The following is a 25,727-nucleotide window of genomic DNA, read 5'->3' on the forward strand; positions in this document are numbered from 1 at the left end:
GTGTTTTCAGTTGTACTGAATGCATGCACAGTTTATTGCAGCCTACACAGACTCTTGACACTAGACCAGTCCCCAGCCTCTGCATGCATTGCCACACGTGCTTACTTCCATGTCTCTGTTCAGCATACAGCACGATAATATTCGACTTTAAGTGGCCATATAGCTATTGAAGAGCTTGAGAGGTGGGAAAGCATGTACTCACCATGTCTACACGCACATTCACTGTTTCTGGAGTGGGAAAGCGTGTACTCACCGTATCCATACGCACATTCACTGTTTCTGGAGTGGGAAAGCGTGTACTCACCGTATCCATACGCACATTCACTGTTTCTGGAGTGGGAAAGCGTGTACTCACCGTATCCATACGCACATTCACTGTTTCTGGAGCTCTTCACCCCACTCGCTCTCCCTGACCTTTAACAGTCCTGCAGTGTTGTGTCCATGTTAACAAGACCTTTCAGCTCTTATTCTTGCCTGCAGAGAACATTTTCATTGGATATAGACTTTGGAGTGTGTTTGTTTGTTTGTTTTCAAACTTTTTTCTCAAACTGCAAATTCTAGGCAGTCTGCACCACCCCCACCCCCAAAACTGCAGTACTTCCCATCGGCTTCTGCCCACAGCCTCAAATGTGCTTTTTGGAGATTCTTTTGCCATACTTAGAAAAGCTCTTGTAATTTATATAAGAATTCCACAATCCTCTGTGACTTCATTTTTCTCAAGATTTTCTCACACTTTCTAGCCATTTTTGTTATCCGTAGCTGCATCCACAGATCCCTTTAGCTGGTGCAAATTCAAGTGTTTCCTACTTGAATTTCAGTTGTCTAGAACTCAATGATGGAAACTGGGGGGTGGGGGGAGGCAACTTCCCCTGGCCTGGCGGCACACTCCTGCATTCCCAGTGCTCAGGAAGCTGAGGCAGGAAGGCTGTGAGGTCATCATTAGCCTCAGTTATATAGAGAATGTAGAGAGACTTGCAATTTTTTTTTTCTTTTTGGTTTTTCTCCTTCATCTCTATTATGTAGCTCTGGCTGTCCTGGAACTCACTATGCAGATCAGGCTGGCCTCAAACTCAGAGACAGAGCCATCTCTGTGTCTGGAGTGCTGGGATTAAAGGTGTGTGCTACCTACCATACCTGGTTCTGAGAGACCTCTTTAAGTGGGGAGGAGAGTTTTGCTTAGTGAAGATTCTTTTCTTACATCTTAGACTTCTTTCCCAATTTTACTTTAGCTCTTCTAAGCTGCCTAAGAATTGCCTTTAATGTTTTGTCTAGAAAACTATATGTTCTATTCTGCTGGCAGGTTGGTTCAGTACAAGTTCTTCCTGTTAGTGAAAGTATAATCTCCAGATTCTTTTACTAGGATGACTTGCTAAAGTGCAGTGTGGTTATTAGTTTGAAGTGGCCAGGGCCTGTTTGTGCTGCTGTAATTTATCTAGAAAGTAACACTGCCGAGCCCGAGGCAAAGCTGTTGCAGCCCTGCCTTGCAGCCTCATAGTCTGTGGGCTCCTTCGCAGGAAGTGTCGCCAAGCCAGGTGTGTATCTACAAGAAAACACGGTACCCATTTGATAGTGGTCTGGGTTTTAGTGCATTACCACAGCTTTAAGTGATACTAGGTATCACTGCAGCACAGCAGACAGTCTGAGTCTGCTGTCCACCTGGGTGGTTTGGAGGGTGTGGTCTCTATTGTTAGAGTGTCTCCTGGCTGCCTCCTTTCCTCAGCTACTGTGGGGATCTCGCGAAGGAGAAAGTCCCAGTCTCCTTGAAGAGTAGGTAGGCTCCTTGTCCTCTGAGATGTGTTTGGTCTTCTCTTTTGGTTAGGCATTGAGTGCCTTCAACTTGACTTGACTTGAGAAGGACCAGAAGATGTAGGTGTGGGCCTGTGTGACTACCCATGAGCAGAGGCCATGAGATGGGGCAGGGTAGGGGGGTTACTCTCACAGCTTCAGTGTTTGCAGAGGGAAATGTGAAGTGCTTGTTTTGTCAAGGAATGCTTCACGAGCCGACGTCTCCCCATCTCTCCTCTCTCACTCTAGGCCTTTACTTCCCTCTAGTCTCTTCTCAAATGCCAACCTTCTGTGATAGCCCTTGCCTTACAGTCCCTGACATGCTTCATTGTTTTGCATACCAGGAACTGCTCTTTGTTGGCTCACATACTTACTGTCTCTTTCTCTTTTCATTTCCCTCTGCTGAAGTAGAAATTGTTTAAGGACAGATATTTTGTCTGTTTAGCTTTCTCTTCCCCTCTCATATGGGACAACACTGTGTACATAATAGGTTAAAATAAAGTTTTACTGAGTGAGTAAATGAATCAGTGAAGAGTGAGGTGGGAGAGGTGGGGATTTAAGCTGAAGCTAGAAGCTCTGGAATGACTTAGAATGATTGCTATTAACTCAAGTCCTTTACTTCATTGTGGAAGCCAAGTGGAAGAGCTCTTCCCACTCAACTGTTTCCTTTTATGCATGCAGGAAGATAGGCACTTGTTCCTTTAATATCGGGCTTGACAACAGTTGAGTAATGAGGATAATGAAAAGAAATCATAGCCAGGCTAGTGAAGTGAGGCAGCATGCGGAAGAAAATACTCCTTGCTTGGAACGAAAACAAGCATGACATACCCTTGTGGGAGGATTCGAATTTAGCAATTGAAATTGGGGTCTAATTTTGAGATATGATTTTGAGATTACACTAAGCCAAATTGTGGAAATATAATTTTCTGTTGACTTTCAAGATTTCTGCTCTTTCCCTGATCTCTATAAACTGCACCTAGTTGTCCAGACTTACCAGGCTACCCAAGTCAAAAATAGTTCAAGCAATGGAATAACTCTTGCCCAAGTGAAACGGCCAATGCAGTTTTCCTTTCTTGTATCAACAGGGTAATTAATCCCACCTTTTAAAAAATTAGATATATTTACTTTATTTTATATGTATACTTTTCCTGTGCGCATGTATGTGCCTCACATGTGTGATTATGTCTGTGGAAGCCAGAAGAGGACATTGGATCTCCTGGAACTGGAGTTATGATTGGCTGTGAGCTACCATATGGGTGCTGGCAATCAAGCCTAGGTCCTCTGCAAGAACAATAACTGCTCTCAACTGCTGAGCTATCTCTGCATCCTCAGCTGATATTCACAAACTTCGATGAACCCAGAAGAGTTAGAGTTACATGTCCATAGTCTCTCCATTTCACATCCCGGCCTCTGTGAAATGTGGGGCGTGCCTTTCTGTCGAGTTATTGTGAAGAGCAGAAGAGGTAGTGCTCACTAAGCTTTCCCTGCAGCCTGAGCCGTTACCTGCAGTTTTGTTCTAACCGTAGGACAGAGATGTGTGCCTTATCTTTACTTTATCATGGTTTGCTGATTGCCTTGTTCACGACTCCACTTGCTTATTCTTTACCTATTTGTTAGAGAGTCTTGTGCCTTCCTTGCCTTTAACTGACTTAGTGTGGCAGTTGTGCCGGGATTCATATCCGTGACTAGAGACCACCTGGATGCTGTAGTAGAAATCTGCAGTTTAGAGACAGGCAGATGTCTGTAAGTTCAAGGCCGGCCTGGTCTACAAGGGCTAGTTCCAGGACAGGCTCTAAAGCTACACACAGAAACCCTGTCTTGAAAAACAAAACAAAGAAATAAACAAACAAAAAAAAACCAGGCGGTGGCGGTGCACATCTTTAATCCCAGCACTTGGGAGACTGAGGCATGCAGATCTCTGTGAGTTCGAGGCCAGCCTGGTCTACAGGAGCTAGTTCCAGAACAAGCCCTAAAGCTACAGAGAAGCCCTGTCTCAAAAAGAAAAAGAAAAAAAGAAAAGAAAAAAAACTGCAGTTTTTCCTTTGGGCAACTGAATTTTCAAGATGAGGGCCTTGGACAAAGATGCTTAGTTTTTGCTCTGTGCCTTCCTTCCATGACCTCATAAAACACACCTGACTGGAGATTGGGTTCTCATTTCACTGCCTGAGTGTTCTTCCACTGCTTCTGTCCTTTGCCATCTTCCAGGTGGTGCACAGCTGTCCGTCTGTTCTGTCCCTCCCGTCTAAGGTAGCGCTCACGGCATGCTTCTGCCTGCCTATTCGGCCCATCCCGTCTAAGGCAGCGCTTGCTGCACGCTTCTCCCACTCACCTTATTTTCTGTCATTTTCAGACATCAGTACCATCTATAATTACTTTATTTTGCCTGTTTGCCTGTTCATGTCTTCTTTCATTGAATACAAGCTTCATCTGTGGGGAACTTTTTCAGTTATTTGCAGACTTTAAAATGCCTTTTGCACTTGAGCTAGCCAGAACAGTTTCTACTTGAACTAGCCAGAACGGTTTTGGTCGCTCACAGAAAAGAAAGGTGAATCTTCCAGGAGCTTGTTGCAGATACCGAGTACTCAGGAAAATGGGTTGGTTATTTGGAAGATAGGCAGACTATTTTGGGTTATTTGGGGGATAGGTGGACTACTTTTGGTTATTTAGGGTATAGAATTTTGATTATTTTGGGTGTAGGTAGACTATTTTTGGTTATTTGGGGGATAGTATGATTGACTATTTTTGTCCCTTCATTTGTATCATTTTCTTTGACAAACATACAGTACTCAGTAAACGGTTTCTGAGTGTGCATGTTCTCTTTAGGGAACGGTCTACAATAGCTGTACTTTCAGTTTCAAATAAATAATTTTATTAAACAAAAGTAAAAGACCTAAGAGCAAGTAGCTGATAGCAAAACATCAAATTTGGGTCTTTCCAAACCTGGAAAGACAACTGGAGTAGCCCAGCTGAGAGGCCAAGGGAAAGGAGAGAGCAGGTCGCAAGCAACTGTCATAGCACCAGATTGGGTGTTCACAGCTTCTGGCAGAAAAGGCTGAGGATGCCCCATTGAGGCCGCTAGCTGGGGTTTCTGCCTCCGAGGCCCAGGCAGAGCAGAATATTGCCCTCTAGTGAGAGTGAGGCTTGAAAGGAGAACAACTAGCCAGCCACAAAGCAACCCAAGCCAGTCACTTACAAGCTCCCGCAGAAACAACTGGGAAACCCCATCGAGCAGTCATGCTGGCGTTTCCAATTAGGCGTCTCTCTATGGACGCACTTCTGGCTTCTTGTTCCCACCACAGGCATTTTTATACCGTGGGATAATGAGTACTAACCTCTCTTGGAAATGGTTCGCCTTCTAGCTGTTCTCAGGGCCACAGTGTTGGGGTTTTTTTTTAAGAGTATTTATTTCTGCTTACATAGTGTGTGTGTGTGTGTGTGTGTGTGTGTGTGTGTGTGTGTGTGTGTCTGTGTCTGTGTCTGTGTCTGTGTCTGTGTCTGTGTCTGTGTCTATGCATGCAAGTACAGTACCTGTGGAAGTCAAAAAGAGTGTCAGATCACCTGGAGCTAGAGTTACAGGCAGTTGTGAGCTACTGAGTGAGGGTCCTGGGAACCAAACTTGAGTCCTCTTAGGTAGTACATGCAGCCGGATAGTGGTGGTACTTGCCTTTAATCCCAGCACTTGAGTGGCAAAGGCAGGTGGATCTACAGAGCGAGTTCCATGACAGGCTCCAAAGCTACACAGAGAAACCCTGTCTTGAAAAACTAAAACCAAAACAAAACAAAAAAACAAACAAAAAAGGTACACACTCTCGAGCACTGAGTTCTCTCTTGCCTGCGCCTGACATTTTTTACCCCTTAGCTTTTTACTATCCCCCCCCCCCCGCCGCCATTAGAGGGTCAGGGTGCCATCCTGCCCCAGGACAGTGAGTCTCAGAGGACTCCTGAGATAAATTTGCTTGTGTCTGAGACAGAGATCAAGCCCACTGTCATCAAGTAAAAACAGTGTGTGATGATTTCCCGATAGAATTTGTATTTCAGTGCAATGCCTCAGTATTAGTTTACAGTCAAACACATAATGAATCTAAGGTGTCTCTGGCAGCACTCACATATTTTCCAATGTGTGATTTCAAAGCAGCTCTGGTTTTTGAACACACAACACCCACACTTTGCTGTGCACACCATCAGTTCACACAGAGCCAAAAATGCAGCCTGAAACACTGCGACTCAGAGTGGAGACTTCCGTGTTACAAATTAGGGTGTTTTACTGTACACATGAGGTTTTCTTGTAGAAATGTGGTTTATCTATGGGAAATAAAGACTTGGACATGTTTTCTACCCCCCTGTCTCAGCACACGTGCATATAGGTGTATCTTTGGAATAGCCTGGGTGAGAGTGTGTATTAGTTACTCTTCTCACTGCTGTGACAGATGCCTGACAGGAAGCCGCACAGAAGAGAAGGGTATGTTCTGGCTCACAGTTCAAGGGAATAGAGTCCATCATGGTGGGAAGGCATACTGGCAAGAGCATGAGGCAGTGGTCGTAATTGCATCCAGAGTCAGGAAGCAGAGCAGTGAATGCTATTGTCAACTCACTTCTTACTTTATATTCAGTTCAGATGGATTTTCCCACCCTTATTAATCCAATTCAGATAGTTCCTCAAAGGTATGCCAAGAGGCTTGTCTCCTAGATCCTGTCAAATTAACCCCCAGCACTGCATAAACCACATATGGTGAGACACTGCTGTGGTCTCAGGATTTAGGAGGTGGGGCCAAAGGGATCAAAAGTTCAAGATCATTTTTACCCCACATAGTTTGATACCGGTTTAGTATACATGGGAAAAAAAGGCAGAAAAGGAGAAGAAGCAAAGTCAAGAAGCCCTGGATCAGAGGAACAACCACATTTGGGAGAATATTTGTCATGGTAATAAAAATGCTGCCCTTCTAATGAGGTGATAATAGACCGTGTCACTCAACCTAAAATGGTAATAGCCTTTACAGGAAGTGTCTGTGAAGTGCCTGCTGTGGGAACACCTTCAGCCAAAGCCTTTAAGATACGGGCTCACTTTGGGCATGGTCTCATGTACTATAAGTGCAGACAAAAAGCAAAAAAGTGTGGCCCTTTTTTTCTGCTGGATTAGGTTCTAGTTCCCAGTGAACTGTAGAGGACTGTGGATCGCTACCCTTACTGTGAGTTTATCCCCAAATAAATAAGCCTTTGTTATACTCCATTTTGGGCTATTGTGGAACTCTTTGATATTACTACAGATACCCAGCAATCTATCTACTTATTGATTTTGAAATTCAAAATACAGCCTTAAAAATGTGTAGGAAAATTTATTTTAAATGTTGTACCCACTGGTAAGGGCCCTTAAGTCAGGGAGCAAATGATAAACAGCGTGTTAACGTTTTAAAATTGTGTAGTATGGTGTACTTTGATTGAAGATGAACTGTTAATGAACATTTGTAGTCTTTTAAGTATCCTTTTATAATAATCGAAGTGACCATGAGCTCTTGTGCTTTTTCTTAGCATACATCTGTGGATGGATATACTGAAGCACACGTCCAGCCTACCAAGTCAAGTAGCAGACAGAACATTCCCCGGTGTAGAAACTCCATTACGTCAGCAACAGATGAACAGCCTCACATCGGAAATTACCGCTTACAGAAAACAATAGGGAAGGGAAATTTTGCCAAAGTGAAATTGGCAAGACATGTTCTAACAGGTAGAGAGGTAAGTTTTCAGGCCTTTTGAGTTTACCTTGACCCAGAGTCTTGTCACAAGCTTTCTCAGAGTTGGTGTTGGGGAATGAATGGCCCCTGTGCCCTGGTGCACACTGGGATATATGCACATAGAGCATTGCAGACAGGTCGGTTTCATGGCAGAACTCCTGACCATTTAGCGCTAAGGAAAGACTCCTCTCTACTGTATCGCATCTCTTACAGACCAGGTGTGCTGCAGACTAGCTGAAGCTTATATACCGTGAGAACACTCCTGGTTACTGCTGCTGCCCTGCATTTGTAAGGAGGCTGGAATAAGTTTCTATGAATTACTACCTAGGCTAAGGTAGATGTAGATGTGTAGAAAATCACTCACTAATTTTTATCTGTTTGGAGATAACAACAAGCTAATATTACTATTATAGAGGTTAATGACAAGTCAATCATCTGTGTCCTAAGGCGGATAGACTGTGTGAGCATCCACATAGAAGCAAACGGTGCATAGTTAAGAGTAAAACAGAAATGTTTTCTTTACAGGGTTTTATTCTTAAATGACGTCTCTCAAATGGAGTTTAATGATTCTCTCTTTTAGGTAGCTGTGAAAATAATAGACAAAACTCAGCTAAACCCTACCAGTCTACAAAAGGTATTTAATTAACTTAATAAGTAGTGTAAATTTTTGTTAATATGTAATTCTGTAAAGTCAAGTATGAAATGTCTGGTTAGGTAAAATACTATTTTTTACCAGTAAATGATGAAAAAACAGGATCTAAGATGGGATGACTATGGCTGATCTAAAGAGGTTTCAGATGTGCCTAATGCAAGTTGAACATCATGTACTCAAAATACTTTGAGAGAAGTGTTTGGGACTTTATCGAATCTTGTATTTGAAACTATTTGCATAGACTTTAGCAAGATGTGTGTATCATATGAACTGCCCTTTAGTGATAGGATTAGATTCTGTATCTAATATTGTGGAATATACGTTGCACATGTGATGCAATGTATATGTGGGTTGCACATACCTGTGTGTGAGTATGGAGCCCTTCTGGGATGTCAGATTCCTCTGTGCTGGAGTTAGAACTGTTTGCAGGATGTCGTGTGTTTGTGTGTGTGTGCATGCCTGTGTGTGGGGTGTGTGTGTGTGCATGCATGTTTGGTGTGTGTGTGGTTGTGTGTGTGTGTGTGTGTGCACGCACGCACATGTTGAAAACCAGACTCTGACCATCATGATTGCTCTGTTAACAAGTGCTGCTAACCTCTGAGCCATCGCTCCCGTCCTAAGTATGTAGAATTACTCTAAGTCAAAGCCTGGTTCTGAGTAAGTTTCCGTAAGTGTGTCTTCTTTCATTCCTTCGTTTGACTTTTCTTTCCTGCAAATTCATCTTAGATATTAAGTTACAGTAAACAGAGATCCATCAAAGGATGGAAAGACAGCAGGAATGGGGAGGAGAAAGCAATTAGATGGGGATCATTTAGTAGCAAAGCTGTTTACTTCATTAAGTACTTCAGTGGGAAGCCTTCTCAGATACAAACCTTCAGTATTTTAAAGACAAAGCAGCTGTTTCAGTGTGTGAGCTGTATAATACCCCCTGTGATTTCAGTGGCCTGTAATACTATCATATTTATAAACGTAAAAGTCACATGAGTGACTTTGGATTCCTAAGAGAATCTTACAAGAAATTCTTAGTTTGCTCTGTTTACCAACATTTCCGTGACTCTAGTGAACTAGAGCCTTCTTCCCACTGGCCTCGGGGCTAAGTAGCTCTGCATCTTTACGCTTTTCTCCATAGAGATCTGTCTCTGTACTTTCATGGGCTCCTTTGATGATCGGTAAAACTCCAGATCACTGGCATACCTGCGTTGTGAGGATTCATGTCTGCTGTGCTCTTCTTCTCCTGGGAATGTGAGTTAGCACAGTGCTGATGTGGTGTCGTCCTGGGGACTATCTCTGCACGTAACTCCAGCACCCATCCTACCTGGATGCAGCTGTGCCAGTGATGGAAGGCTCCCTCTCTGTGCTGATGAACCTTAGGACACTCATGCTGTTCTGGGCTGAAGCCACTATGACATGGAAGTGTAACTCACCCTTGTGCCAAGGACCCTAAAACACACCAGTTGCTACACTGCCCACCTCCCACCCATATTTTGTACTTTTCCCAGATCACTCTGATAAGTGGAGTGATTTCAAGTGACATTTGAAACTTCTGCCAGGATACCCAGTAATGTGACAGTCCATTTGATCTTTCCCAGTTTTTTCAAGTCTTGAATCATTTCTTTCATCTGTTTGATTGCTTTTCCTTGATTTTTCTTTAAGGAATTTGTTGATTTCTTCCAATTTTTTGTTTGCCTTTTCCTCCATTTCTTTGAGGGGATTTTTCATTTCTTCTTTAAGGTCCTCAAACATTCTCCTAAAGTTATTTTTTAGGTCATTTTCTTCTTATTCATCTCTATTTGGATGTTTAGGTCTTGTTGTTGGGTCACTAGTTTTTGTGGTGTCATGTTGCTCTCTGTGGTGTTGGGTGTGTTCTTACCTTGTCTACCCATCTTTTCCTCTGACTGGTGTAGTTGGGGCTGTGACTCTGGTGATCAATCTTCCAGGTTCGAGTGGCTCCAAGGCTCAGATGGTTGCTCCTCGTGGTGCAGTCAGGGCCACAATTTCAGTCACCCCAGAGTTTACTCTGTGTTCCCGGAAGACTCTCAGTGCTCCTGGGGGTCCCTCTGCAATCCCAGAGGTCATTCAGCCCTGCTCCCAATGAGGTAGCTGCCTTGGGCCTGATCCATCAGAGGTCACTGGCTCAGGGCTGCTCCCTTGGAGGTTGCTGATTCACACCTGGTCCCACAGAGTTTGGCTGAGGTCATTACTTCAGGCCTGCTCTGGTAGAGGTTGCTGGCTCAGAACTGTTCCCACAAATGTCCCTGGCTTGGGCCTAGTCCTGCAAAGGTCTTTGGTTCAGACCTGCTTCCTCAGCGGTCGCTCCCTTGTATCCATTTTATTTTTTCATTGTACTATTTTATTTTATGGGTATGCATCTTTTGCCTGTATGTTATGTCTGTGCACCACATGCATGCAGTTTCCACAGAGGCCAGAAGAGGGCACTGGATCTCCTGGATCTGGAGTAACAGAGGGGCCATGTGGATGCCAGGAGTCTTCTAAAAGAGCAGCCAGTGCTTTCAACCATGAGCCATCTCTTTAGCCCCCTATTTTCATTGTATTTTTAATTTTATTACATATCACAAAACTGACTCTGTGTCAGAGTGATTTTCTGACTGGAAAAAATCTAAAGAAATAAAAAAGACAACACAAAACAAGAGTCGGGCATGGCAGCACGTGCCTGAAATCCCAGCTGCTAATGGGGCAGAGACAGAAAGGAGGCTTTGGAGTTTGGTCCCAGCCTAGGCAATCCATGCATGGGCTGAGTATTTGCCCATTTAGTCTTGCTACATGTGTATAGCCTGAAGAAAATGTGTTGTCCAATTCTGGTTTGGGTCAATGAAACCAAAATAATGAGAGTATTAGGGGTTTGGTTTTTGTCTTTGGTTTTTGTTATTTGTTGTTGTTTAGTTTTTCGAAACAGTTTCTGTGTGTAACAGTCCTGGCTGTCCTGTAACTTGCTGTACAGGCCAGGCTGACCTCGAACGCACAGAGAACCACCTGCCTCTGACTCCCAAGTGCTGGGATTAAAGGCGTGCGCCACTGCACAGCTAGAGAGTGGTTTTTTGTGAACTGGGCTGTAGACTGCAAAAGCTCTTTTTTAATCAGAATGATGGGCTATCTTTATGTCTCTCCCCTCTCCTCCTCCATATCTTTCCCTCTGTCCTCCCACCCCCACTCCCTCTTCTTCCTTTTGGCATTCTGCAAGAGTGATGCTGCCACGTCAGCCTAGTGAGATGATCCCTGGTGCTGATTTGCTCGCCCCTCTGTTCTCCATGGAACTAGCAATCAGCAGCACACCCTCACCTCGATTTGGCTTTGGAGAAAAGACTGAAAATAAGGATGATCATGAAGTGATAAGTGAGGCTTGTATCTGTCGCACACAGTATGAAGATTGGTAGGATGTGTGCGTGCTGGATTTGAGGGGAAAGGTGTCCAGGTGCTTTAGAAAGTGATACCAGCAAAATTACTGCATCTACCCCAAGTGTAAGCTGTGCATTCACAGTTAGGCCAGACTTCCTGCAGACAAACTGTGTTTCAGGTAGCATGCCCTCGTAGATGTCATGGAAGTGTGCAATGACATATTTTTAGTATATTTAACAGTATGCATGCTGCATCCAAATATAAAAGTATTTCCAGAGCAAATATGTCTAATGAGTGTATACTGAGAATCTGATTATTCATGTCCCCCAGATTAAGAATATGTCAGTCTCTCAGACAGGCATAATGGTGCACACCTTTAATCCCAGACTCAGAACGTAGAGGCAGGCGGATCTCTGAGTTCAAGGTCTGCCTGATATACATAGTGGGCTGCAGGATGGGCAGAGAGACTCTGTCTTAAGAAAACCAAAACAGGAAAATAAATTTGGGAATTTTTGTTTTGTTTTGTTTTTCTAAGACAGGGTTTCTCTGTGTAACCTTGGCTGTCCTGGAACCCATTCTGTAAATCAGGCTGGTCTTGGACTCAGAGATCCAGCTGCCTCTGCCTCCTGAGAGGTGGGATTAAAGGTGTATACACCACCGCCACCACCACCACCTGGCAGAATAAAATAAATTTTTAAAATAAAGGACTCCAGTCATTGCACGTCTGAATGTCTAAGTGTGATGAGCTCCGACAGCTAGAATTTGTCTGACGGCCGTCCACAGTCTTCAGGGAAAAATTGCTCCAGAAGACTAGCGTTGGCCCTGCACGTCTCCAGGGTTGTCAGGACTATCACTTGATGCTTATTCTCTCCCCTGGTGACCTGTGATTAGAAATTTCCATTTAGTAGAAATAAGAAGTAGAATACAGTGACGAAGAAAGGCAGTAATTAGAAGTGAAACTGTCCCACAGTTCAAACTAAATGTCACTCACTGAGCCAGATACACATGCTCACTAATTAATTCTTGATTTGAGAAATATTTATTCAAAGATTGTGTTTCTCCGTATGTTTTCTTCTGTCCTTTTCAGCTTCTCCCTTCCTGTTTCCTTTCAGTGAGGTCATTGTTCTGCTGTTAAATGAGAAGCTCTGCAAGGCTTAACTCTAGGACTTCTCCCTCTGTACTCTCTTCTCAGGCTGACCAAAGGTAGCTGGGTATAAATCTTTACCTATTGGTGAACTGGGAGTTTATCTCTTCACCTCAGACTACTCTTAGATATCCTTCTAACCTTCCCTCCGAGACTCCCAGCCACAGAATTGAACTCATGACCTTGCCATACCTACCAATGCCCCACTCACCTCATCACCCTGTGACCTCTTGTGAACAGCAACTTGCCTCCAAAATCACGTAAGCTACCTACCTCAAAGCACCCTGACTCCTCCTTTGTCTTCATGCTCACCTCAGAGTGGCTGCCCTTCCTCTACGTGACCTGAATGTGTTCTGTTCTGTCCTGCATGTCTTTCTGCAGACATGTATTTAATATACTGGTCTATTCTTACATTTTTAGGAGTTCCATTTCTGGTAGCCTAAAACCTAGACTCATTAACACGTGACCGAGGGCCTACCTTCCTCTCCACCTCGAGGACCATCGGCTCGCACAGCTCCTCCCCTCCTCGTGCCCCATTCCTCCACTTCAGTTTCCACCAGGTCCTCTTCACGCTCTTTGTTCTAGCCACCTGGCCTTTGCAGATTTTCATCCCTTCCTCTGCCTGACACTAACTCCCTCCCTCACTTCCTCCTTAGATGTTTCTCACTTTCTCAGAGAGATCTTTCCCGTTCTCCATGGCAGTTTTGAATCCCATTTGTACTAGGATCAGGCATTCAGAACTAAGGAGTTATTTGGTTTGGGGCAGTAGTTTCTTTGTATGCCAGCATTTTGTGAACCCTAAAACTCCTGATTTCTGGGCCGTGAGTAACTGTGGACTATGTGTCCACTGCTGCTGTGGAAGAATTCTCTTAGGGAAGCAGAAGAGGCTAGGAATACTGGCATCATCTGTCAACTTTAGCTTGGCTGTTTCAAAGGCTAGAGCCCATTTAGTTACTGGGAGAGTCTTCCACCCTCCCACATGTGACTAATTAGGTCTGCTGCTTCCTTCCCACCCAGAGGCCTGCTAAGATCATTAGGGACTTGCCTTCCCCATGCCTGCAGCTAGGTCCCCTTTTTCCATCCCATGGGCCTGCCTAGCATCTTGGGTCTTTCCTTCCTTGTATCCCCAAGTAGACTCTGCTGGATAGGTCTTACTTTCCTCCAGGCCCTCTGCCCTGCCCATAATCCAGGCTCTGCTTCTTCTCGCCCTGTAAGCAGTCCGTCTCCTTTGCAAACTGGCTTCTCTGAGCTGCTGGATAGCCTCTGCCTACAAGTACTAGCCTAGCCTGAGCTATACAGAGAGATGTAGGCTACTGTGGACTACATGAGACCCTTCCCTAAACAACCAAAGCAACGCAGAAAACAAGCTAACAGAAGTTAACTTAAATTTTATACTGCTACTAGTAGTTTTATAAAATATCTGACTAAATTGATGTCCCAGTAAGATGTCTGAAGGCTAAAAAAAGGAGATCATAATAATTCCATAAATGGTAAAGCTGAGCATTCAATCAGCAGGACTCCATTAACATATGCACAGCGATTATAATCTCTCAGTGAGTTAGGCTTCCGGTGAGTCTAGGAACCAAACCTGCAGGGAGACCCACACTTGAGTCCATTAATTGGCCAAAACTGCTGCCGACGATGCAGACACGGTGGCAGAGAAAGTTCCCTGTCCTCTTAAACTCACATCAGAATGAAGTACTTGAAAAACTAAGAAGGCTGTGCTGAAAGACAGCAGATGTACACAGCCCCTCCTCCCCCAGGCCCTGTTTATTGTAACTGAAGTCAGCCTGGCAAAGCGAGTTACCTGGGACTGTAGAGTCATCCTGTCTGCGAGACAAGCAAGCCATGGAGAGGTTCTCTGACATGAGGAGGCCACAGGCAGCACGGCAGAGGGTCTGATAGGAGCCAGACACAAGGCTTTTCATAGAATTAGGATGCCAAATGACGAGGCCATGTCCAATCTACTAGTTTAAATACAGCAAACTTTTTCCCACCACACATACAAAAGAATAATAGGCAGAAGAAATGGAAGAGATTGGAAGGAACAGAAATTAGTTGAGAAAAGAAAAAGAAAATTCTCCTAACTGAGGTGAGTACTGATTGACACCATGAAGCTTGCCTAGTCCTGACCTCAGGCCTAACCAGGAAGGACTGAGCAGAGCAGTTATCCTTCCACAAAACTGAAGATCGTTTGGTGACTTCAGCTACCTGGAGCAAAGCCAGGAACCTAGAAGGAAGCAATAAGGGCCCTGAACAATTAGAGTAACTGTCTGCATCTACAAAGTAAAGCTCCTCCTTTATAGATAGCCACGGTTTCCTTTAGTTCTCTTAACACCATTGTAACGAATATTGACTTTATCATCCAGTTCACAGCAGACCTGAAGGGACCTAGCATACTCAAGTGCTCTGGCTAATTCATGGATGCTGCACACAGCACAGCGTCGTGGCTTGAAAACAAGAAAGAGAGAGGTATAAATGAGAAACTCGCATGGTGTGGACCTGGAATCCTTGTGAACACGCTGCTTTCCTTTCTTGTCTTCAGACAAGTGATGCGTGGAGAAGGGATGGTGTTAGCGAAAACTGTCTGTTAAAGGCTCTGCTCCTCTTTCCACCTTCCTATGAAAGGCAAGCACTGATAGGATTGACGTCTTGCTGGTGAGACGCCCAGCTCCCTGCTCTCCTTCCTGCTCCCTCTGACTCAGAGGGTTTCTGCAGAAGACTCTGCCATTAACGCCTGCCTTCCTCATTCTCTATTCTCTCTCTCCTGGGCCCACCTAGGAAACGAAGAGGTTTAAGTAGTACTGAGGACAGTTTTAGACCTTTGCTGCTATCATGTGTTCATTTGACCAGAATTCTCTAGATCCAGGGTAGACTACTGGTCTGTTAGGGACACCATCATAGCAGCATGCCATGGAATAGGTGGCTTAAACAACAGAATCTTTTATCGCTGTTCTGAAGGCTAAAAATCTAAGAAGGTATGTGCAGGGTTGCTTTCTTCTGAGACTTTTTCCTTGGCATGCAGATAGCTGTCTTCTCAATATCCATGAATAGCAAGTTCTACACCCCAGCTCATCCTTGGTAAGCCTTCCATCTGTAAGGATACTGACCATGTTGGCCTAAGGTCCTACCCTTATGGCTTCATATAATCTGAACTCTCTTCTTAACAGTCCCTTCTCTAAGAACAGTCATGCTGGGAGCCAGGAACATGCTCTATCTCATATCAGATAATGGACCAGATGCATTTGGCGTGTGTTTCTTTGGATGGAGGAATGGTTGATGGTACAGGATTCTGGCAGTTCATTTTTCATAATTAACACACAATACAAAACATCACATGACTCTTAGCAACTGCTTCCTTGTATGATTGCCATCATTTTAACTTTTGTGGTTTGAATAAGAATGGTCTCCATAGGCTCATATATTTGAATGCTTAGTCACCAGGGAACCCTTTTAAAGAATTAGAAGGACTAGGAGGTGTGACTCTGTTGGAGGAACTGTGTCACTGGGGATAGGCTTTGAGGTTTCAAAAGCCCATACCATGCCCAATCTCTCTCCTTGTTGCCTGAGACCAGAATGTAGACCTCTTAGCTCCTTCAGCACCATGTCTGCCTGTGTGCTGCCCTGCTGCCCACCATGAACTAAGCCTCTGAACTGTAAGCAAGTCTCCCTACCAATTGGATGCTTTCTTTTATAAGGGTTACCTTGGTCATGGTGTCTCTTCACAGTAATAGGACAGTGACTAAGACATTAGCCAGCATGCTTCCAGCCTCTACACACTTCCATGTAATCGCTGTATATTATTGTTTTAATTTTTTAAAATTACTTTCTGATCAGAACATTGGCTCTGCCTGTAAATATCTTCTGTGCATCATCTCCAGGTGGAATGGGAGTGTCCCTTTAAAGTACTATTTTTGTTAAATGTCTTAGGTTTTACAGATTAATCTGTTTTTGATAGAACAGCTACATTCCAAGTTCCAACCAGAGACTAAAAACTCATGAACTGAAATTGTTATGCCAAAACTCAGCTTTTATTTATTTTTATTTTTTTTATTGATTTTTATTGAGCTCTACATTTTTCTCTGCTCTCCCCTCTCCTTCAACCCTCTCCCAAGGTCCCCATGCTTCCAATTTACTCAGGAGATCTTGTCTTTTTCTTCTTCCCATGTAGATTAAATCCATGTATGTCTCTCTTAGGGTTCTCATTGTTGTCTAGGTTCTCTGGGATTGTGATTTATAGGTTGGCTTTCTTTGCTTTACGTTTAAAAACCACTTATGAATGAGTACATATTATACTTGTCTTTCTGGGTCTGGGTTACCTTAATCAATATGATGTTTTCTAGCTCCATCCATTTGTCTGTAAATTTCAAGATGTTGTTATTTTTTTCTGCTGTATAGTACTCCATTTTGCAAATGTACCACATCTTTCTTACCATTCTTCAGTCGCGGCATTTGGGTTGTTTGGCTGTGACAAACAGTGCTGCTATGAGCATAGTTGAGCACATGTCCTCGTGGCATGATTGAGCATTCTTTGGATATATACCCAAAAGTGGTACTGCTGAGTCTGTTTCCTAATCTTCTGAGAAATAGCCATACTGATATCCAAAGGGACTGTACCAGCTTACACTCCCACCAGCAACGCAGGAGTGTTCCCTTTTCCCCACAACCTCTCCAGCATAAGTTGTCATCAGTGTTTTTGATCTTGGCCATTCTCATAGGTGTAAGATGTAATCTCAGAGTTGTTCAAGATTTGCATTTCTCTGATGGCTAAGGATGTTGAACGTTTCGTTAAGTTCAGCCATTTTAGATTCCTCTGGTGAGAGTTCTCTGTTTAGGTCTGTATCCCATTTTTTTATTGGATTATTTGTTCTTTTGATGACCAATGTCTTGAGTTCTTTGTATATTTTGGAGATCAGACTTCTGTCTGATGTGGGGTTGGTAAAGATCTTTTCCCATTCTGTAGGCTGCCATTTTGCCTTGTTGACTCAGCTTTTTAAAAAACGAAAACAGCTAAATAAAAACTCATTGGTGACTGTCTGGAAAGGCACACAGCTCATCTGTTAAGTTGTTAAGAACAACTTAAATAAGTTGTTCTCAGAGATGGAGACATCAGAGCTGGAAGGTGGCTGAGAGGACAGCACCTGCTGACCTTGCAGAGCAAGAGCATTTGGTTCCCAGCACCAGCTTTAGTGGGTGCCACAACCAAATGTAACTCCAGCTTCAAAGAGCCAGACACCCTCTTCTGGCTGCCCTGGGGACCTGCCCACACATGCTGCACATAGAAACATATTCAGACACATCAAATCAAATCAAATCAAATCAATCATATTTTAAGAAAATATATGTTCTGCTTCCATCACTTTGACTGAACATCTTATCCAGTTTACTTCTAAGGAAAAATAACTGGGCAGTGATTTTATTCAGAGTAATTAATGTTCCCTGTGTGGCAGTGTTGCCCTGTTTTGTAACTTGGCAAGAATGAAGAGTAGATAAAAATCAAGGAGCCCAGGGATCCTGCTTATGCCATGGCTCATGGACCTGTCCTTCAGAACCCGGGCAGGGCCTGTGCCAGTTAGGGCAGGGTAGCAACTACCCTTGGTGTAGGAAGACAGTGCTTGCTGGAAGCGTAGGTTAAAGAGAGGAGCAACTTTGAAATGATACAGAATTTATGATGAGCAGTGGCGTCACACACCTTTAATCCCAGCACTTGGGAGGCAAAGGGAGGTGGAGCTCTGAGTTCAAGGTCAGCTGTTGTACTGAATGAGTTCCAGGACAGCCAGGACTTATACAATGCTTGTCTCAAAAAAAGGAAAGAAAGAAAGAAGGAAGGAAGGAAGGAAACAAACATAGAATTTAAGGTTTAAACTAAATGCATAAATTGCATTCTTTGTCCAATATAGAATGAACATTTTTTCTGTAGCTTAACTTTTCTGGTTAGAACTATATTTTATCTACATGAATCACATTCATAAAGTCAGAATAGATTTGCTACTATTTCTAGTTGTGTTCTGTTTCATGAAAGGAGATTGTAATAACAACCAGGAAACAATCTGCCATTAAAATCCTATACCTGATTTTAGTCACCTGCACCTACTTAACCCTCACTTTGCAGTTTCATTAGCAACTTACATCTGGTATTTTCAAATTACCCATGTTATTTTATTACAAATACATGACTCATCGGTTTATGTAAAATGTAATTGTGTTGGACAGATTCCAAGGCCCTCTCCTGCAGTGTTTGCCTCTCAATATCCACTTCTATGATGATGGACAAGACCTAAGACTTTTCAGATAGTAGCATGCAAGGAGGTAAAAAGATCCTGGTCCCAAGATCATGTTGTTTGGCATGAACTGTCACACTAGTGGGTACTCTGAAGACAGTGAGTGCTGAGTTGAAAAAAATGAAACTTAAAATTTTACTTTAATAAGCCCTTCAGTAACAAAAAGGTGAGAGAAAGTGGATTCCATTCAGAAAGCTTGTTGTGGTGCTGATCGTGATGGAACCTGGCAGTTCAGGAGGCAGAGGAATGCTGGGCACCGAGGGAAGTCCAGCTTGAAGCAGGAGTGTCCTGCGATGAGGCTGTCCTGAGAGGTGGCCTGCCCTGCTCACACATGCTGAAGGCGTTGGAGATGTCTGTGATGTCTACTGCTGTGATGTCTACTGCTGTGTGTTGGGCTTGGATTCCTGTGCGACAACCAAGTGAAACTACTTAGCCTACACTTGGGGGTAAAACCATTGTTCTGAGTGAGTTAAGAGTCAGAGCAGACTGGTGATACGTGAAGCATAGTAAAGCACTCAGGAAGAGCACATCGAGTGCCAGGAGGAGGGGCTAAGAGCAGAAGACCCAGGAAGAGGGCTTGGCAGAAAACTGAGCAGCCAGAGAGACGGGAGCTGGGGGATCTTAAGTGTGTTGAAGGTCACAGAGAGGTCTGACTTCAAAAACATACTTCAGTCAGGCAAGGCAGTCTTGAACATAGAGAACTTGCCTTTTAGCCTATTTACTTACTTGTAATTTTTAATTATTAAATGTTAAGTTTATATTACAGACTTCTTAAGATGTGCTGAATGAAAGTGTGTATGTGTGCGCATATGCATGTGAGTACACATGCACACACAGCACCAAGGCTTACATACTTCCTTGACTTTGCGTAGAAATTATCCAAGATATCTAGGGAAAGCTTTTTTTTGTAGCATCTAAACATAAGTAGGTTTTTAGTTAGAATCTATTTTTAAATAATTTATTCACTTTTATTTCAGTTGCATTGGTATTTTGCCTGAATGTATGTCTGTGTGAGGTGTCAGATCTTAAGTTACAGGGGGTTGTGGGCTGCCATGTGGGTGCTTGGAATTGAACCCTGGGTCCTCTGGAAGAACAGAAGTCAGTGCACTTAACCTCTGAGCCATCTCTCCAGCCCTGGAATGTATTTTTATTGTATTTCATTTTGTTAATATATGATGTGACCACAAATTTACAGCCAGGTGTGGTGGCACATGCCTTTAATCCCAGCATTTGAGAGGATCTCAGTGAGTTCAAGGCCAAGCTGGTTCAGGACAGTGAGACCCCTGTCTCAAAAAAAAAAAAAAAAAAAAAAAAAGCTAACATTTACTATTTTGCTGCTGGGTATCACCAACTGTTGTTACATTGTTGTCCACCTCCAGAGCACTTTACAAATCCCTTAACTCTGCACACGCGCAGCCTCCCCACAGCCATTCTATTGCGCTCGTGAGTTGCGCTATCTGTTGGGAGGCGTAGTCGTGCAGCAGTTGGTCTTTGTAACCAGTTTGTTCCGTTTGCTGTAATCCGCTCAAGGTTCATCCGTGTTGTGTGCTGGACTTTCCCTCTGTTACCACATTTGTTTATCCACTCATTTGAACCCTCTCTCTCAGTACTTTCAGATGTGCAGTCTATAGATTATTTGGTGTTTCTTTTTAACTTCCTTTGGGAATATTGTTTCCCACGAGACTGTATCATTTTCCATGGTGTCTTCTCATCTGGCACAGCCATTAGCAATGCCACAGGGGCCTAAGCTCTCCCCATCTAATGCTGTCTTCAGGTTTGCTCTGTCTTGCCCTGGTCTCTACGACATCGGTCATCCTAATGAGCGTCAGGCGTCCTCACTGTAGATCTTATTCCCTCATGATCTTTCCGTGCTCTCTTAGGCTGTTAACAGATCAGTAGAGAAACATGGCTTGTGGTTTCACTGATTTTGGATTTTATTCTGACAAAGCATGTCTTCACAGATTTTTTTTTAATGTTGCCAGTTCTTGGTTCTCCTATTTTATTGAACAAATGCTTGATTTTGTTTTTGGATCTAACATTTATGCAGCCAATATAAAGAAGAAGATACCAAGTCATGCTCTTTTTTATATTTCATGATTTTTAAAAGCATTTTATTTATTTGTATGTGTATACATGTGTGCCATGGTGTGTATGTGGAAGTCAGAGGACAGTCTGTAGGAGTGTGTTCTCCCTTCTACCATGTGGGTTCTAAAGTTTAACCTCTGTCGTCAAGATTGACAAAGATTGACAGCAAGCCCTGTACAGCACCCCTGTAGCCATGCCACTGCTTGACAAGTCATACTTTTGAAAATTGGTCCAGATAGATTTTTAAAGTTAAGGGCAAGAAAATTTTAACATTCATATTATTTTTGTTTTATTTAACATGCTTAATAGTCCTCCTTTGGCAGCTAGAGAGATGGCTCAGTGGTTAAGAGCACTGACTGCTCTCCAGAGAATCTGGGTTCCCAGCACCCACATAGGGTTTACAGCCGTCTGTAACTCTAGCTCCAGAGGATCTGATGCCCTCTTATGGCCTTCATAAGCACTGTACAATGTGGTGCACATGCATGCATGCAGGCAAAACATATAAAATAAAAATAAATAAATCTTTTTTTTTTCTATACAGACAAGGTTTCTCTGTATAGCTCTGACTGTCCTGGAACTTGCTCTATAGACCAGGCTAGCCTTGAACTTAAAAATAAATGAATCTTAAAAAAGTCCTCCTTCATCTTCATCTTCATCCTTTCCCATATCTCAAGACAGACTCACTATGTAGCCAAGCGTACCTTGTCTTCTTGCCTCAACCTTTAAGTTCTTGGATTATGGACATGTGCACTGTGGCTGGCTATTTTACTATCACTTAATACTACTCTACAAGTCTACTTGAAAGTGCTTTTGAATCTTTCACAAAATGTTGGGTCAGCTGAAGGAGATAATGTTAAGAAATCAGACCCCCACCCAGAGAAGCTTGTTTCTGGTGACCAGACCTCATGGAGCGTCTCTAGTGTCACTTCCATAGTCTTTTCCTCTGCTTCTGGTCATTCAGAGTTGTTGAAGAAAATGTTTCATTTTGTATAACTTCATATACCAGAGACAGACCACTCCAGTTTGTCTCCTCAGAGTTCTGTGAAAAGTCAGGTCTCCATGAAATATGAGTACAGAGGGCTGAGTCGCATGGCTCATTATACGAGGGTGGAACTGAGAAGGTCTGTGCTTAGGGTCTCTGCCAGAGCCGGCAGTCTTGTAAGCAAGGAATTGTTTTAAAATGGAATTCCAGGTGACTTCTGCTTGAAGTTTTCTGTTCTTTAAACAGAAATATGTCTTGTCTTTTCTTAACAGTTGTTTCGGGAAGTACGAATAATGAAGATCCTGAACCATCCTAACATAGGTATGAAATCTGTACATACCATTAGTTCATGACAAAGCGTTTCCCTTCACGGACAGGCATCTGTGTACGATTTTACTGTTGATCTCCATAAGAAAGAAGAAGAGTGAAAACTCAGGGACGGTGACCCTTGGTGCAGTAGCACAGTCCTGAAGCCCTGGGCAGACGTCCTCTGTCGCTGTCACATCTCCTGCTTGACTCCACACTGTGGTACAATTGTGGTTAATGCACACAGATTCCTATCTCCTTGTTAAGTCAGAGATTGCATGTCATCAGCTATTAATAGAGAATTACATATATTTTACTCATAAACATTTGAGTTTAATGTAGTATTTTGTATTTTGAAGAAAATAAGGGATTAATTTCAATTTTATTAAATTGTTTCAGTAAGTTTTGATTTTGCCTCCATTACAGATAAACATATTGATCAGATATGTTATATAAAATCACTTGACTTTAAGTAGTAAAACAATTACTTTTAATCTCCTTTTTTTAAAAGATTGTATCTTGCATCTTTAAAGATTTTCTCTGTATGTAACTATCAGTGTGATCATTTGTGGTGAATAATCTCCGCTGTGAGTCTAGTTCTGTTCTTACCACAGCTTTTTTATTATCTCATAAATTTAGATTTGTTTTATACCAAACATTAACACTTTATGATAACCTAATGCTGCATCCTCTCTTTCTAAGCTTCGTGAAAACACTTTCTGATTTTAAGCTCTCTCTCCCTCTTCCTCTCTCCCTCCCTCTCCCTCTCCCCCTTTCTCTCTTCTGCCCGCCTCCTTCCCTCTCTCTCTGTTGTTGTTTAGATTTTTGAGACAAGCTCTTTGTAATCTTGGCTGGCCTGAAATTCACAGAACTTCACCTGCCTCTGCCTCCCAAGTACTGGGATTAAAAGCGTGCACCACCACCATCCCATAAGAGTTTTCTTTTTATTATCTTATTCTAACTAGAAAAGATTATGGCTTTTTCTTATCAAAAACTGTTTTAACTCCTAAGTTTGCTCCAGACCACTTTGTGGTGGGGTGTAAGTAGTTTCCTTGCACAGAAATAATAACTCTTGAGTAGCTTTTTTTATTTTAAAGTTAGAATTAATCCATTTAGCAACTATTCTGATATTCTTCTTAGAGTTGCCTAAGGTGTGCAGAAATAACAACCATTTTATGCTGTCAGCTATAGAGTTTTATGTAGTAAGTCTTTTTTTCTGTTGCATCAGTCAGATCCCAAGTAATGACATGAAGACTTCTTATTAATTATAAAGGTTTTACCTATAGCTTAGGCTTGTTCCTAACTAACTCTTATAACTTAAATTAACACGTTTATATTAATCTACATTCTATCTCATGTGGCATTACCTTTCTTCTGTCTTGTACCTCCTGTTTCTTCTCTGTGTTTTCTTCCCAGAATCCTCTCTGTTCCCCGCAAGTCCCACCTAACCTCTTTCTGCCTAACTATTGGCATTTAACTCTATTAAACCAATCAGAAGGCATCTTGGCACAACACATCTTGACAGTATAAACAAGTATTCCACAACAGTTACGTTTCTCCTTTTTTCAGTGAAACTGTTTGAAGTTATTGAAACAGAGAAGACGCTCTACCTAGTCATGGAATACGCGAGTGGGGGTAAGAGAGAGTGGGCTCTTGGTACATGAAATTGATGGTGCTTGGCGGCTCAGTATAACATTTGTGCCTTCATCGTTATTGTAATCTACAGTTTTATTAATAGATCTTTAATTACCTGTTAATGAAAGGTCAGTGCTTACTTTCTAGACCTGATGAGTCTACAGTATAAATAACTTTTGACTCATTTAAAAATTACTTAGGGACTTTTTAAAATTTGCTTTGTCATCTTTTGAATGTTTTAATTTGCTGATTTAAATATTAAAATAACATATTTGATTTGTAGCGCAGGAAATCCCAAGTGCAGAATGTATTTAATAAAATGTATAGTGAAAGCTTACTCTATATCAGATATTTACCTAACTGACTGCTCACATATGACAGCTCTTCAGTGTGTATGCCTCGCCAAGATATTCCCTGAGTGTTTGGATTTAAGTAACTGTTGATCTGTGTGTTCTGTAAACTAGGGTTGAGCTGATGGAAAGTGGCAGACCCCATGTGTAATAGAATACAGCGTATGCTTTGTCTCTGGGTCACAAGGGGACTGCTTTTTGTTTTTATTTTGTGTTGATTAAATAATAGAAAATCACTTTTATCTCCTGCACTTTCTCTTAAATAAGAGACACTTGATTCAAAATAACGATTTCATTAGGACTTCTTAGATTACATCTTATGGTGTTACATCATTGAAAAAGTAAAAGCAATACTTAAAGGATGTGCTTTAAAAGCACAGATAACTTAAGCAATTGAAAAATAAAGGGATTGGAATTATTTTATGGACTTATTAGGTATTTACTAATTGATAGGAAAGCATTACATTGAACGTAGTATAAAGCCTCTTCATTAGTGAAGGCCACGGTGTTTACTGCAGTGCAGGTCTTATGTGAAACGGAATGAGGACTTGTTTTATCTATGGCATCTAGCAACACATTTTTACATGGCTTCTCAGATTTCTAAACTTTTTATTTTAAATACCAAACATGTATAATTGCTTTTAAGTTGTTTTTGCCAATTAAATGTTTCAGTAAATTTGCTTTCTTCAAAACGTTTTTTTGTTTTGTTTTGTTTTTCCCTGAAAATATTTCAGTGTAGGTTTTTATTTCTTGATTTTGTTCCCCTTTGTTTGTCTTTGGTGATGCTGGAGACTGAGCATGGGTCCTCATGCTGAGCAAATGCTCAGCCACAGAGCTACACCCCAGCCCATCAGTGTAGATTTCTGACATACTGGAAAACCATATGGATTTGCATAAAATGCAGATCTGTAATAAAACTTGTAAGTGCTCCATAATGACTTGTTTTTCTGTCCTTTAGTTAGATTTCCATACAAATCCATCCTGTCAGGGCAGGGGCCCTGATTGTTACTTTTAGTTCAGTAAAACTCGTTTATTTTGTTGGTTTGATTTTCTACATAGCAGTGATCTAAAATTTAGAGGAAGGACTGAGACATGCTTTGATAGAAGACATGATAGGCCTCTAAAGGCCAGTGGGGGCCTTTCTGCTTTTATAAAGGCCCACACCACAAGCTCTGCATGTATGAGCTGACTCAGTGGTTGATAACAAGTACAGTCAACTCTCTATTGGTGCTGAGGGAAGGGTGCGAAGTCCGGAGGGGCAGTGTGGACTAGTGTAGAAGAGATAGGTTCCATAGTTATGTGTTGGGGGTGGACAGAGACAGTGTCGTAGTTTGAGAGTGTCTATTGCTCTGAAGAGACACCATGACCACAGCAGCGCCTATAAAGGAAAATGTTTAGTTGGGGTGCCTTACAGTTTTAGAGGT

The 25,727-nt window shown here is 42.4% G+C and overlaps 1 protein-coding gene across 2 annotated transcripts in view; it reads left to right on the plus strand.

The window, feature by feature from the left end:
* Positions 1-25,727, plus strand: part of Mark1 (microtubule affinity regulating kinase 1) — a 102,452-nt gene that overhangs the window by 37,288 nt on the left and 39,437 nt on the right. For both annotated transcript variants that reach the window (XM_087906051.1, XM_087906052.1), the window contains exons 2-5: positions 7,312-7,515; positions 8,095-8,148; positions 22,285-22,333; positions 23,888-23,953. In XM_087906051.1, the coding sequence (XP_087762177.1) occupies positions 7,312-7,515; positions 8,095-8,148; positions 22,285-22,333; positions 23,888-23,953 (373 nt within the window). The remainder of the gene's footprint in view (positions 1-7,311; positions 7,516-8,094; positions 8,149-22,284; positions 22,334-23,887; positions 23,954-25,727) is intronic.

This window comes from Myodes glareolus, chromosome 5 (assembly GCF_982192425.1).
Source record: "Myodes glareolus chromosome 5, mMyoGla1.1, whole genome shotgun sequence".
NCBI classification, from domain to species: domain Eukaryota; kingdom Metazoa; phylum Chordata; class Mammalia; order Rodentia; family Cricetidae; genus Myodes; species Myodes glareolus.